This window comes from Moschus berezovskii, chromosome 6 (assembly GCF_049115385.1).
Source record: "Moschus berezovskii isolate FMDL1 chromosome 6, NW_MosBer_1.0, whole genome shotgun sequence".
Lineage (NCBI taxonomy): Eukaryota > Metazoa > Chordata > Mammalia > Artiodactyla > Moschidae > Moschus > Moschus berezovskii.
The window spans coordinates 12588254-12601729 of record NC_142465.1 but is presented as its reverse complement, the minus strand read 5'-3'; the positions used below and the strand labels follow the sequence as shown (position 1 = coordinate 12601729).

Here is a 13476-nt window from a genome sequence, read left to right as displayed (position 1 = left end):
CTCTGGGGTCACCTCTGGGACTCACCAAACAGCCAACCAATAATCAGTTAACAAGAGCCTACCAGCTAATGAGTACTAATGGTCCCATTTTAGCCCTGGCCACAAGGAGTTTACATGAACCGTATGTGAACCATGAACTTCCAAGTGTTCAAGCTGGATTTAGAAAAGGCAGAGGAACCAGAGATCAAATTTGCCAATATCCACTGGATCATTGAAAAAGCAAGAGAGTTCCAGAAAAATATATACTTCTGCTTTACTGACTATGCCAAAGTCTTTGATTGTGTGGCCACAACAAACTCTGAAAAATTCTTCAAGAGATGGGAATACCAGACCGCCTGACCTGCCTCTTGAGAAATCTGTATGCAGGTCAGGAAGCAACAGTTAGAATTGGACATGGAACAACAGACTGGTTCCAAATAGGAAAAGGAGTACGTCAAGGCTGTATATTGCCACCCTGCTTATTTAACTTATATGCAGAGTACATCATGAGGAACACTGGGCTGGAAGAAGCACAAACTGGAATCAAGATTGCGGGGAGAAATATCAATAACCTCAGATATGCAGATGACACCACCCTTATGGCAGAAAGGGAAGAAGGACTAAAGAGCCTCTTGATGAAAGTGAAAGAGGAGAGTGAAAAAGTAGGCTTAAAACTCAGCATTCAGAAAACTTAAGATCATGGCATCTGGTCCCTTCACTTCATGGCAAATCATTGGAGAAACAGTGACAGACTTTATTTTCTTGGGCTCCAAAATCACTGCAGATACTGCAGCCATGAAATTAAAAGACGCTTGCTCCTTGGAAGAAAAGTTGTGATCAACTTAGACAGCATGTTAAAAAGCAGAAACATTACTTTGCTAACAAAGGTCTGTCTAGTCAAAGCTGTGGTTTTTCTAGTAGTCATGTATGGATGTGAGAGTTGGACTATAAAGAAAGCTGAGCGCCAAAGAATTGATGTTTTTGAACTGTGGTGTTGGAGAAGACTCTTGAGAGTCCCTTGGACTGCAAGGAGATCCAACCAGTCCATCCTAAAGGAAATCAGTCCTGAATATTCATTGGAAGGACTGATGCTGAAGCTGAAACTCCAATAGTTTGGCCACCTGATGTGAAGAACTGACTCATTGGAAAAAAACTCTGATGCTGGGAAAGATTGAGGGCAGGAGGACAAGGAGATGACAGAGAATGAGATGGTTGGATGGCATCACCGACTCAATGGACATAAGTTTGAGTAAAATCCGGGAGTTGGTGGTGGACAGGGAGGCGTGGCTTGCTGCAGTTCATGGGGTCGCAAAGAGTCAGACACAACTGAGTGACTGAATTGAACAAGGAATTTACACAAAGTCAAATATGCCAATGAAAGATAAAAATTCAATGAAACAGCTCACTACTTTGTTAAATGATTAGAAACATTATGATCAAGTGAGTAAATATTTTTCACACAATATATTGGATATGAAAATAGATATTGGTCTACTCATCTGGAAGAACAACTTATGAAAGTTATAAAACTTAAAAATTCAATATTATCCTTGGGTGGTTCTATCTACAGTGGAGCTCAATGTATTTCAGTATCCAGGAATCTAATTTTGACTAACTTCTTTGGGTAAGTTATGTATATTTCCTTTCAAAGAAAAAGCAGAACTTAATTTGACTTCTTTTGTACAACCAAGAAATAATTTTAGAGCACTAATAAAATTCAGTTTCAGAATGGTAGCAAACAAACTGTTCTAAAACCTCACTGAGTAATGATAATGGTCACAGAAAACCTTAGATCGAAAGGATTCCCAGGTAATGGTCTTGGCTGAGTTTCTCTGAAGGCTTGGCTTACTTTCTGATTTCCCTGCTGACTCCAAAGTGACCAAACCTTACAAAATCCATGGGGTCTAGGGATCCTAAATGACAAAGGCAGTTGAAATCCCTCGGGTAATTATAGACTATGTTAGGAACAAAAAAATGGTTGGGAAAGGAGTTGCTTTAGCAATTAAGGGAAGCTAAGAGTTGTTTGCTTTTCTCGTTAGGAACAAAAAAATGGTTGGGAAAGGAGTTGCTTTAGCAATTAAGGGAAGCTAAGAGTTGTTTGCTTTTCTCGTATTGGCCTGTTGAGACACTAGCAGAGAAAAACGCTAGTGTTAGACTGGCAGAGCATAATCATAGAGAAATTTAAATGCACTAAGGATATTGAATTTCCCGTTTTTAAATCACAGAAAAATCCTGGGCTAACCTATTAAAACTGGGGAAAAACAATGTGAAGAACACTATAAAAGTGTTGAGTCAATTAAAAAATGGATTTAATATCTATCTACCTTTGTGAATTTTATTTGATGCTTTACTCATGGTGCTCTGAAATTTTTAGGAGAAACAATGACCTGTCTGTGATATGCAGAAATAATCAACGAAAAAGTGCCATTTCATTTCTATTTAATAGCTACATAACCTATGTAGAAAAAAAAAATCTTCGTAGAAAAGTACAAAGGATAAGATGACTTTTTCACTGTCTTTTTAAAGAAGCAGGGAGTGTAAGTGTGTCTGGCTCCAGGGAATGATCCAAGACCTGCACGAATCTCTATTTTCCTTCAAATAAGATTCATCCAGTATTCTTGTCTAGAAAATCCCATGGACAGAGGAGCCTGGTAGGCTGCAGTCCATGGGGTCACTACTACGAGTCAGACATGACTGAGCAACTTCACTTTCCCTTTTCACTTTCACACATTGGAGAAGGAAACAGCAACCCACTCCAGTGTTCTTGCCTGGAGAATCCCGGGGACGGGGGGAGCCTGGTGGGCTGCCGTCTGTGGGGTCACACAGAGTTGGACACGACTGAAGTGACTTAACAGCATCATCATCAGCAGACCTGCATACTTTTAAACGAGGTTATGCAATCCCCTGACCCTGTTTTGCCAGCTGTCAGCAGCTGGAGGCCCACATTACTCACACCAGCCCAGCATCTCTCAGTAGGTTAGTTTGAGAGTAGCAACTGGCAAGTCCAGCTTGTCATATTAGAAATGCTAATGTTTTTCTTACCTCTTCCTTCTCTGCACTTTGCAGATCACGCCACTCCTCAGTTACGTGACCGAAATCCACCGTGTTCATGGGGACTTTAAATTCCCCAATGATGTCATGCTTAGAGAAGCGATCAAAATCATAGACAGCCATCACCAGAGTTTTGCCACCCAATTCCGAATATGGCACCTAAATAAAAAAGACCAGAATAAAATATCTGGTGACAAAAAATGCTTAAAATATACTACTTTTCATAGTGTTTAATTTTAATATTTATGTTGGATAAACAGAACAGGGAGAAAAGTAGCGCTTTTTTTCCCCTTAAATTGACTCGTTTGACTAACTACTTGGGGTTTAAATTACTTGGGTGAAAGTGAGGGCTTTATCACTTTCTCACAAAGTTCTAGAAGCTGTTAGTGTTAATAATAATGACTCCTGCTATTAGTCATGCTAGAAATACTTCAAGAGTAAAACAGGAATAAACCCAGCTGATTGCACTTGACTATATAAGGAACTTTTTCTTCCCGAATGTTTTGCTATTATTGTGAAGTTATATTGTCAGGGGACAACTTACTCAGGGGTAGTTGTTTCAAAAGTTCTATTAACTCTTTGAGGCCATTTGGATGCCATAGTTTAATGAAGCAGTGCTTAATGAGAAGACATGCTAGGAGTCTGTAAGGATTGGAATGAAATTCACAAGGTGCCTCCTCTATTCCTTGAAATAATTTACTGATTGACAGGAGCTGACTAGAAAATTGATGTTTTGAATATCAGATTCATTATAATCTAGATCTTGAAGTTCATTCTTAGGAATGACACTATTTAGGATGAGCAGAGGCAAAAGGCCAAAAACTGATGAATTCTCCAGCTGTTCAAAAATATCTGGGACAGATGCTACGGGCTGGGATATTTATTAGTGACATTTTTAATATTCAGAGAAAGCAGGGCAATTCCAAGTAAGCTACACTTCAGTAACTGGGAAGAAATGCCTAATTAAGAAATTGTTTAGACTTGTATTGAAGGTTTCATCAATTTTCAGACACTTGTTATTATTTTATCAGTGTAAATAGTTGTCTTATGCTCCAGCAAACATTTCTCAATTAATTCTGTATATTAAGAAGGAAAGGAGAAGGAAGAATTTTTGACCGCATATATACAAGAAATTTTGTTTTTTTCCAAAGAGCTTTTGTTTTCTATCATTTGTCATCTATTAGGAATTGGGTTAAAATACTATGATTAAAAACTAGGCACAACCCATTTTCCACTTTAGAATGAAAAAGTAAACCCTTCCAAAGAGATGACTTTGAAAGAAAGAAATTAATTTTAGAGTAGGGATGAACTCTTGAAAATTGCATCTTATTTCTGAAATTTGTCTAGATTTGTTGGTGATTGTATGAAATGACATTAGTCAAAAACCTGAGTTGGAGGTCAGACAGGTCCAAGCCTGGATTTCCCTGTCTTCCAGCTGAAGGGCCTGGGACAAGTATATAAACCTAGAATGATGATAATAGTGTCTATTTCACAGGAGTTGGCTGAGGCCAAATGAATACGTGTAAAGCATTTAGCAAGTGCTGGCACACAGCAGGTACTTAATAAATATTTATTGTTCGAATGATAAGTAGCTCTTTCAAGTGGGCGTTTGTTGTGGAGAAAAGGAGCATTTCATTTGGGGCATGTCAAGTTCATTTTCAGTGGATTCGAACTCAATTTTAAAGCAAATTCCCTTTAAACTATTTTGTTTCCATTTAAGATGCATAATCTACAAGGCCTAAAAGGAGAAACTGGCTAGTTCTATAGAAACAGTGGTGTATTTTTTAAATGTATGAAAGTATATTGTACTTTGGCTTGATTTATGACGTGATCAACTCTCCTAAAATGAAATGGAACCTGATTAAATTTTATAGGCAATTTCAAAATCCCCAATGATTATAATTCTTGAAGTTATAGACATTACCAGAAATTATTAGCAGTACAAACATTTTAAAAAAGAAATAGCTTATAGATAATTCAAAACAAAGTCCCATAATATTTCAAATAATTTAAGAATGTGCTGGCTAAATGGTGGCTAGAAACTACTGACCTAAATTCAGATCCACACAGAGTCAAATAGAATGATTGTGATTACCTTTTGCAATATTTTTGTTTTGTTTTCATTGTACGTTCTATGACATGTTGATCCCAATGATTAGTTTTTCTTAAACTGAGTAGTTTCAGAATGTTTCTAGAGCTACTCTACATTAACTGTCTTGGTTTAGAAAAGTGTAGACTTTAAATAGGATTGCTGACAATACATGAGGGATTTAGCTTGTCTTACAAACTCAAATTTTAGAGTGAATTGAAAGTCAGTACTCATTTAGAAAACTAGAAGCAAGGTTCATGAGAATGACTCACACCTGAAGTTTCGTCCATTTGTTTCATACCACGATGTCTGCTGACATGCAGTGTGTGCATTCGCTAAGGCTGGCTGGCAGATGAGTGATTCAAATCTGCCTGCTGGCATAGTCACAGACATGTATTGTTTTAAGAAACGCATTAAAAAATTTCACGTTAAAGATATCAACCAAGAGACTGTTTTTATGTATGACTTCAGGTGGAGAACTACAGAACTTGTACATATGGATATGTCTGACGCCCGCCAGGCACCTTTTCCTGTTGAGTTATTCTGGGGCCAGAATTCCTCTTTGCTATCGTTTGTTAATTGAGGTGTCTCAACAAGATGAAGAACACCAGGGAAGAGCCAAGAGGAAAGGAAAAATGCTAGAGATGGAAAAAAAAAGTCTCTTACTCTTTTTATTTATGGATTTAGAGTGTTTTCAAATACTCAAATTGGCCCTGTACACAAAGAATTTTGCAATGAGAGTGATACCTATTTGTACCATTTGAAATAATGTTGGATAGCTTACTTTACTCTGTGGCTGTGATTGGTTTTCGAAACTTGGAAACCTGGGAAAAGTCTATAATCTTTTGGCTTTATTTTAGAGAGGGGGAAATGTTCAGGTCCATGGACACACTGGAAGCTGAACTTACTTTTTGGACACGAATGACATCCTTCTATGCCAGTCCACACTCTATTCTGAAATAGCTGAGCTGAATCCTGTGTGGATCAAATTTAAATGCATAATAGAGTCCTCATTACATTGAAAATAAGAATTATGAATATTCTGAGTAGAATCACTTGTGAGTCTCTGAAAGTGGTCATGTTCTTGTATCTGTATGTGTCAGGATGAGACTGGTCTGTTATCTAAAACAACAGAGAAAATGTTCAACAGTAAATACACACACACAAAATACCTTGAAAGTAAATTGCTCGTTGAAGACAGGATTAAGGGTCTTTCGGTGGACTTTTGTCTCAAATTTCTTCTTTTTATCGGGCAGCAGAAACACCTTCACATAGGGATCAGAGGTGCCCCCCATGTCCAAGGCGGGCAGCTCAGCAGCCTGGATGATTCCTACCAGCAGCTGAAATGAGAGGCAGAAGACGGCCAACATCAGCATTGGTGAACATGTTGGAAAAGACTGATTTGTTCACAAGGCTGCATATTGTGATTGCTCTTTTCTTCTTTGCTTTTGATAAACTTCTATTCTCTTAAGAAGCTGAACACAGAAGGCAAATGAAATGATATACCCAGACTTTAGAAACCCAATTATGACAGATGCAGGCTCTAGGAAGCCTGGTTTTAAACACAAAAGAGGCTTTTTAAAAGGTTGCTGATTACATTTAAATATGGAATTCATATTTGCAAAAGGGTTGCAATCAAATAACTTCCCAGTTGCTAAAAGCCCTCGTGTATTATTTTTCTTACCAGAGTGTGATTTGTAAGTGGAAATCAGTTGTTAAACAATCACAAGCCTGTAATTATAAAGCAGGAAAATTTTATTTTGAACCAAATCTTCAGACCAGCTAAATAGAAATTTCTTAGAAATTGGATAGCTTTTTGAGATAAAAATAAGATCTTCAAATTTCTATCTTATTTGACCTTTACTTGTGTGCTAGCTACTTCTTGTTTTAATTTAGAGTAAAATAATTATTATATATTAAATTCTGTATTTAAATATAGGACATAGGGTCAAAGAAAAATAATTTCAGCTTCATCTAAAAGAAGGGGAGATTACAGTTATGGTTTTAATGCTAAGTGACTGTCTGATTCAAATACAGCAGAAATCTCTGCATTTCTTTACATCTGCTTTTTCTCAGTGGTACATTCCTATTTCCTATTATGAACGTGAGTGTTGACTGGCATTGTTCATGTTTTTGCAAAGGAAACAGAAGGTGTGAGCGGACTGTTCTGATGCTCTGCCATCAGTCATGCTGTGTCAACAGACTGGTTTAGATTCATATGGGTAACAAAAGTGGATTCTTAATGTTATTCAAGGCATATACCATTCAGAAAATGCAGAATGTATAGCTGTTCACATCTTAAAATGGGGTCTGAAATTTTGAGACTGTACCTTTTTCAACCAATAGGGTACAAAGCAATTCACCTCTTAAAAAAAAAAAAAAAGTCACAGCAACTTTCTACAAAATTGATCCACTGTGTGCATAAGTGCACTTTGGCCCATTGGCTCAAATTTTAATCTAGACCAATACCCTTAAAGATTGTTGTTTCCATTTTAATGTTTCAGTATCTTTGTGACTTTATACAACAGTAGCAATAATAATGCTGGGTTGTAAGTATACAAAATGTAGACAGATGTTCAAAGAATGGCTAAAATAGACATAAGCTTATAAAGACATGGTTAGTAAAGCAAACTGTCTCTTGGTTTGCCAAGTTGGTATTTGGAATTTGCTTTTGGTTAGCAATGTGAATAAGTGAGATTATATTCTCTCCTTCTCTCTTTTTGCAATACTTTTTCTTTGGGGAAGGGAAAGAAAGTCTTTTAAACTTGATCATCTATACTTGAAAGGTTTGGAGGCATTTTGTTGATAAGAGGTGGAATTACTTCTTCCAGCTCCCCTCTGGCTTCTGCTTGAGAGATAAACATCACATTTTTCTCCACCGTGAAAGCTTCTTAGGGGACTTTAAGGATTGTCTTTTAGTTTTGGTAAGCAAGTGTGTATATTTGATTACAGCCTTATCTACAAAAATCCTCAGACTTTATATTCCATGACTCATAAAAATCATTTTATAAATCAGATTAGCTGAGAACATTTAGAAAAATAAATGCAGAATATTACATTTTATCAGGTAGATTATTATAGATGCTCAGAATGAAATACCTCCTAAAATTTGTTTGCTAGAAAGAGAAGAATAAATACATTTGCATCATGTTTGAGTAAAAAAAATTCAATTCTATATTCTTTTTATTCCAGTGCTATATTCTTAAAAATACTGCTTTATAAAATGATCCTTATAGTACTCAAAACCAATGTAGGAGTTTCAAAATTATGACTAACCAGGATGAGTTACCCCTAGATTTCTACTGAAAAATATGAAAGTAGAATTAATTATAGAAAAATGTTGGATGCATATATAAAAGCAGTTTGAGTGAGAGTGAGTGAGTGAAAGTCGCTCAGTTGTGTCTGACTCTTTGCAACCCCATGGACTATACAGTCCATGGAATTCTCCAGGCCAGAATACTGGAGTGGGTAGCCGTTCCCTTCTCCAGGGGATCTTCCCAACCCAGGGATCGAACCCAGGTCTCCCACATTGCAGGCGGATTCTTTACCAGCTGAGTCATAAGGGAAGCTGTCTATATTTCTGCCAAAGATGTTTTGTAAGATAACATTTGCTGACCTTGACCTTCCCTAGAATTTATAAATAATAGGCAGTTTTGCTCTTAACCAACCCCTGATAATCACATCATGGTATACATGATAAAAACAACCTCAAATGCCCTATTTACTTAAGTAGAAATAGTATACCTATATTCTTTATAAATCCATACTTACAAGGCTGTATCTGTAACCAACAGGCAGCTTTCTAGAAAGTAGGATAAAATAACGAGCTAGGACTGTAATGAAGCTAATTAAATGCAATTATTTATAATATGACCATGCATATCAATACATTCTTTGTAAGGAATCCTCTGGACACTTCAAAAAGTAAAGATGTTATCTGAACTAAATAAAGCCCAGAATTTCTGCCATTACTTAGAGCTCACAGTATTACTGACTTTCGACATTAGTTACCAAAGCTGACTTTTGGTGTTTGATTTATTTATCACTTCAGTTCAGTTCAGTTCAGTCGCTCAGTTGTGTCTGACTCTTTGCGACCCCATGAATCACAGCATGCCAGGCCTCCCTGTTCATCACCAACTCCTGGAGTTCACTCAAACTCATGTCCATTGAGTTGGTGATGCCATTCAGCCATCTCATCCTCTGTCGTCCCCTTCTCCTCCCGCCCCCAATCCCTCCCAGAATCAGAGTCTTTTCCAGTGAGTCAACTCATCGCATGAGGTGGCCAAAGTATTGGAGTTTCAGCTTTAGCATCAGTCCTTCCAATGAACACCCAGGACTGATCTCCTTTAGAATGGACTGGTTGGATCTCCTTGCAGTCCAAGGGACTCTCAAGAGTCTTCTCCAGCACCACAGTTCAAAAACATCAATTCTTCGGTGACCAGCTTTCTTCACAGTCCAACTCTCACATCCATACATGACCACGGGAAAAACCATAGCCTTGACTAGACGGACCTTGGTTGGCAAAGTAATGTCTCTGCTTTTTAATATGTTATCTAGGTTGGTCATAACTTTCATTCCAAGGAGTAAGCGTCTTTTAATTTCCTGGCTGCAATCAGCATCTGCAGTGATTTTGGAGCCCCCCAAAATAAAGTCTGACACTGTTCCCACTGTTTCCCCATCTATTTCCCATGAAGTGATGGGACCAGATGCCATGATCTTCGTTTTCTGAATGTTGAGCTTCAAGCCAACCTTTACACTTTCCTCTTTCACTTTCAGCAAGAGGCTTTTTAGTTCCTCTTCACTTTCTGCCATCCTCAAATTGGACGTAATTGACACATGCTACAGTTCGGTAGTAACTGTATTTACATCTATCAAGTTCTTTCCCACCCTGAAAGATCAGTGAAGTGATCAAACCAGAGAGATTTAAAGCTACCCTAGTGGAAAAAGAACTGTCTTAAAGATTCTTAAGAACCTGATCTCTAATTCAGTTAATTCTTACCTAGTTTTTAAATTTCTTGAACAGTTCAGAAGGTAAAGGGATATCATCATCAAAGTCATGGATCCTGGAAGGTCTTTTTAGGTAAAGAGATTTTTCTTTTTAAACGTTTATCTTTGGGTTACCATGAAAACAGGGAGTTAAAAACTAGCTAATATTGTCATTCATCTTGGTGGCACTTCATGACTTTTAAAGCCAGAAGGTCTGTTTTTGACATAACTGTTATGGTGGCTCAGATGGTAAAGTGTCAGCCTACAATGTGGGAGACCTGGGTTCAGTCCTGGGTTAGGAAGATCTCCTGGAGAAGGAAATGGCAACCCACTCCAGGATTCTTGCCTGGAAAATCCCATGGATGGAGGACCCAGGAGGGCTACAGTCCATGGGGTGGCAAAGAGTCGGACATGACTGAGCGAATTCCCTCTCACTTCACTTTTATATTGTTGTTACTTTTCGGGATGCGTACAAAGGCACTCGAAGTCAATTAGCTGGTCTTTCTACTTTTCTAGAGCTGTTAACTCATTTGTGCTAGGAGTTCTACCCAGTGTCACAGAAGGAAATGAAACTCATGGAAAGCCGATTTTTGAATCCTTGATTCCTTATCAAGCAGATAAATTTTTTTTTTTTAAACTTTGACGTAATTGATGGTCTAACTTGAAGGCTCCTTGCCCTATTCAGAGCTAAATCCATGAATTCCAAAGAAGATCATTGTAGCTCAGACTGAGAGATCTATGCCTAGGAACTCTCAGAATCAGACTGATGGCTTCAAGGTAATTTGTATTCTGCCTGCCTGCTGAAAGTGCCATAGAAGATGTAATCGGCTGAACCCTGTGGATTCTAATTACCAGAAGTTAAATTAGCAAGTGGGGGACCACCTGTGCTTAGAAATTATTTCATCAATAGCTTCGATAATTGCATTTTCCCCTTGTAGCAAATGAAATGTTTTAAGAAGTATCTTGTTTCAATTTCTGGTACCAACCAGAAATTTCTGGTACAGTTCAGAAAATGTAATAGAATTACAAGACGTTTCCCCCCTCAGACCTGGTTATTCTGGAAATCATAATCCAGTGAGTATTGAAGTTTTCCCAGTTTCTCCTCTTCTTTGGGTTCTTCTTTCTCTTCACCATCAGTCAGTCCGGTTTCAGCATCATCATCCTTCAGGGCCTATAAGCAGAGGGAAGGGGTCATATGTGAATTCAAGTGAATTTTCATTGAACCCAAATGACACTGCACCTGTGGTTAATACTTCCAAGCTGTCAGAAGCAAGCACTGAAATGCGGGAATCTCCATTTGTCTGACACACATTCACATCTGCTGCTGACATATTTTTAAAAATTCCATTTGTGCAAGGAATTTTCCCCCCAATCAGCAAGCAACATGGAAGCAATGGAAAAAGCTCCTCAGAATATTGCAAGCAAAACATGTAAAGTTGTTGCAAAGAAAATGTCAACTTGGTATTATATTTGACTCTGATAAAATCGCTTCTTTCTGAGGTGTGATAAACATGCTATTCACCAGGCCAGTTTTCACATTCATGTAGTTTAAAGAGATCTATGCTAAGCACCGTGTAAAACACCCTTGTTACATGCAGTGGAGTAATTTATATGAAACGCGTGGCCTTTTCTTGCCTTGCTTCCTATGAAAAAGATAGTTTACTAAGTGATTCTCAGAAAATTGTAATTTCCTATGTTTTGCATATACATTTACAATGGTTATGGAAACAGAAGAAAAAAGAAACATGCCAACAGCAAATGCATGTTTAGAGAAAAATTTACTCCAGTTCCAGTTTAAGTTTACTGTTTTATTTTTATAACAGCTCCACAGAAAGCTAGGCTGAATTAAATTGACTTATGGGTCTATTTGATACCAAAAGGTAAAAGGAATTACATTTGTAATTTTGTCAAACTGAACTTTGTATAAAAACTAATTTTGTGGTAACAAACAAAAATCATGGCATAAAATTCTCAAAACTCAGAGATGGACCAGATGATGGACCTTTGGACCAGATGAATGTTCCTTATAACCTAAAACTTAAGTGTGATGTAAATGGAAATACTAGAAAGCTCATAATTTCATAAAATTCATGCATCTATTCCTTTTATTAAAAATTATATAATGTATTTTCCCAATAAGTGTAAAAATTTTACTCAAAAAAGTCATAGGCTGTAAAGATTATAAAATTAAAAGTTCTGTTTCTAGGGGTGTGCATTCTCACTGCTTTAAAGAATTAGAAAAGATAATTAGAAATCCATAAGTAGTTATTATTCAAAGTGAAAAATGATACAGTGTTACATTTTCCTGAACGCTATTGAGGTTGAAAATTTTAAAAATCTTTACATGAACCATTTGTATTTTTTCTTCTGGGGATTGCCTGTAAAACATACCTTTTGCTGATTTTTCTGCTCTGTTGTTTGCCATTTTGATATCTATAGAGACCCACTCTTTCTGCTGTTATACCCGGCAAGTATTCTCTCCTGGGTTTTGATTATGGCACTTTCGTTTCCTTGTGTGTGTGTGTGTTAGTTACTGAAGAATCTAACAAAATTGCAGATAAGGCATATGAGTGGTGGGCTGCTTAATATCTCTGACAAAGTAAAACAAATCTAAATTCTTGTCTGTGATCAAATTAAATCTGAGAACTCTTGTAGAACTCAAATGTAAGAAGTATAACCAGGCTTCAGAAAGGCTTCAGTCACTAGACTACAGGTCTACCACCAATGTCCCCCCTCCCACCCAGCTTACATAGTCTTTTTTCTCTGCTCAAAGGTTTTTGTTCACTTATCCATTTATACAGAGACCTGCAGTGATGCCTCAGAATAGCAGCCTCAATCTCTGAACTGACAAGACCGTGCAATTTGGCCCTACTTATCTAACTCTAATTTGATCTTAAAAATCAGACTTGGCATCATCTTACTAGAACTCATTCAGGTAGAAATATCATATAAACAGAGAGCTGAACTGTAGTCAGAGATGCTTCCCATTTTGTGCTTCCTGAAAAATTTCAGGAGCCTACAATGACTGGAAAATTTCCATTATTACATCTGTGCAGAAACCTTTCAGAACTGGTTAGCCATACCCCATTTTATTTGGAAGCTTATACTTGGTTGTCTCCTTGAATAGTAAAATGTTGATTTACCAATAGCCCAAGGAGAACAACATAATTATTAAAAAATTAAGTTTTTAGCTTGCTGCTGCTGCTAAGTCACTTCAGTCATGTCTGACTCTGTGCGACCCCATAGACGGAAGCCCACCAGGCTCCCCCGTCCCTGGGATTCTCCAGGCAAGAACACTGGAGTGGGTTGCCATTTCCTTCTCCAATGCATGAAAGTGAAAAGTGGAAGTGAAGGCGTTCAGTCATGTCCGA

General features: G+C 37.5%; 1 protein-coding gene across 2 annotated transcripts in view; it reads right to left on the bottom strand.

Annotated features, from left to right (window-relative positions):
- Nucleotides 1–13476, bottom strand: part of SYT1 (synaptotagmin 1) — a 234131-nt gene that overhangs the window by 151771 nt on the left and 68884 nt on the right. Inside the window, exons 3-5 of one of the 2 annotated variants that reach the window (XM_055395938.1) lie at nt 11154–11276; nt 6292–6459; nt 3022–3189 (exon numbers count right to left, since the gene is read on the bottom strand). In XM_055395938.1, the coding sequence (XP_055251913.1) occupies nt 3022–3189; nt 6292–6459; nt 11154–11276 (459 nt within the window). The remainder of the gene's footprint in view (nt 1–3021; nt 3190–6291; nt 6460–11153; nt 11277–13476) is intronic. The other variant, XM_088836818.1, reaches the window with a different exon arrangement.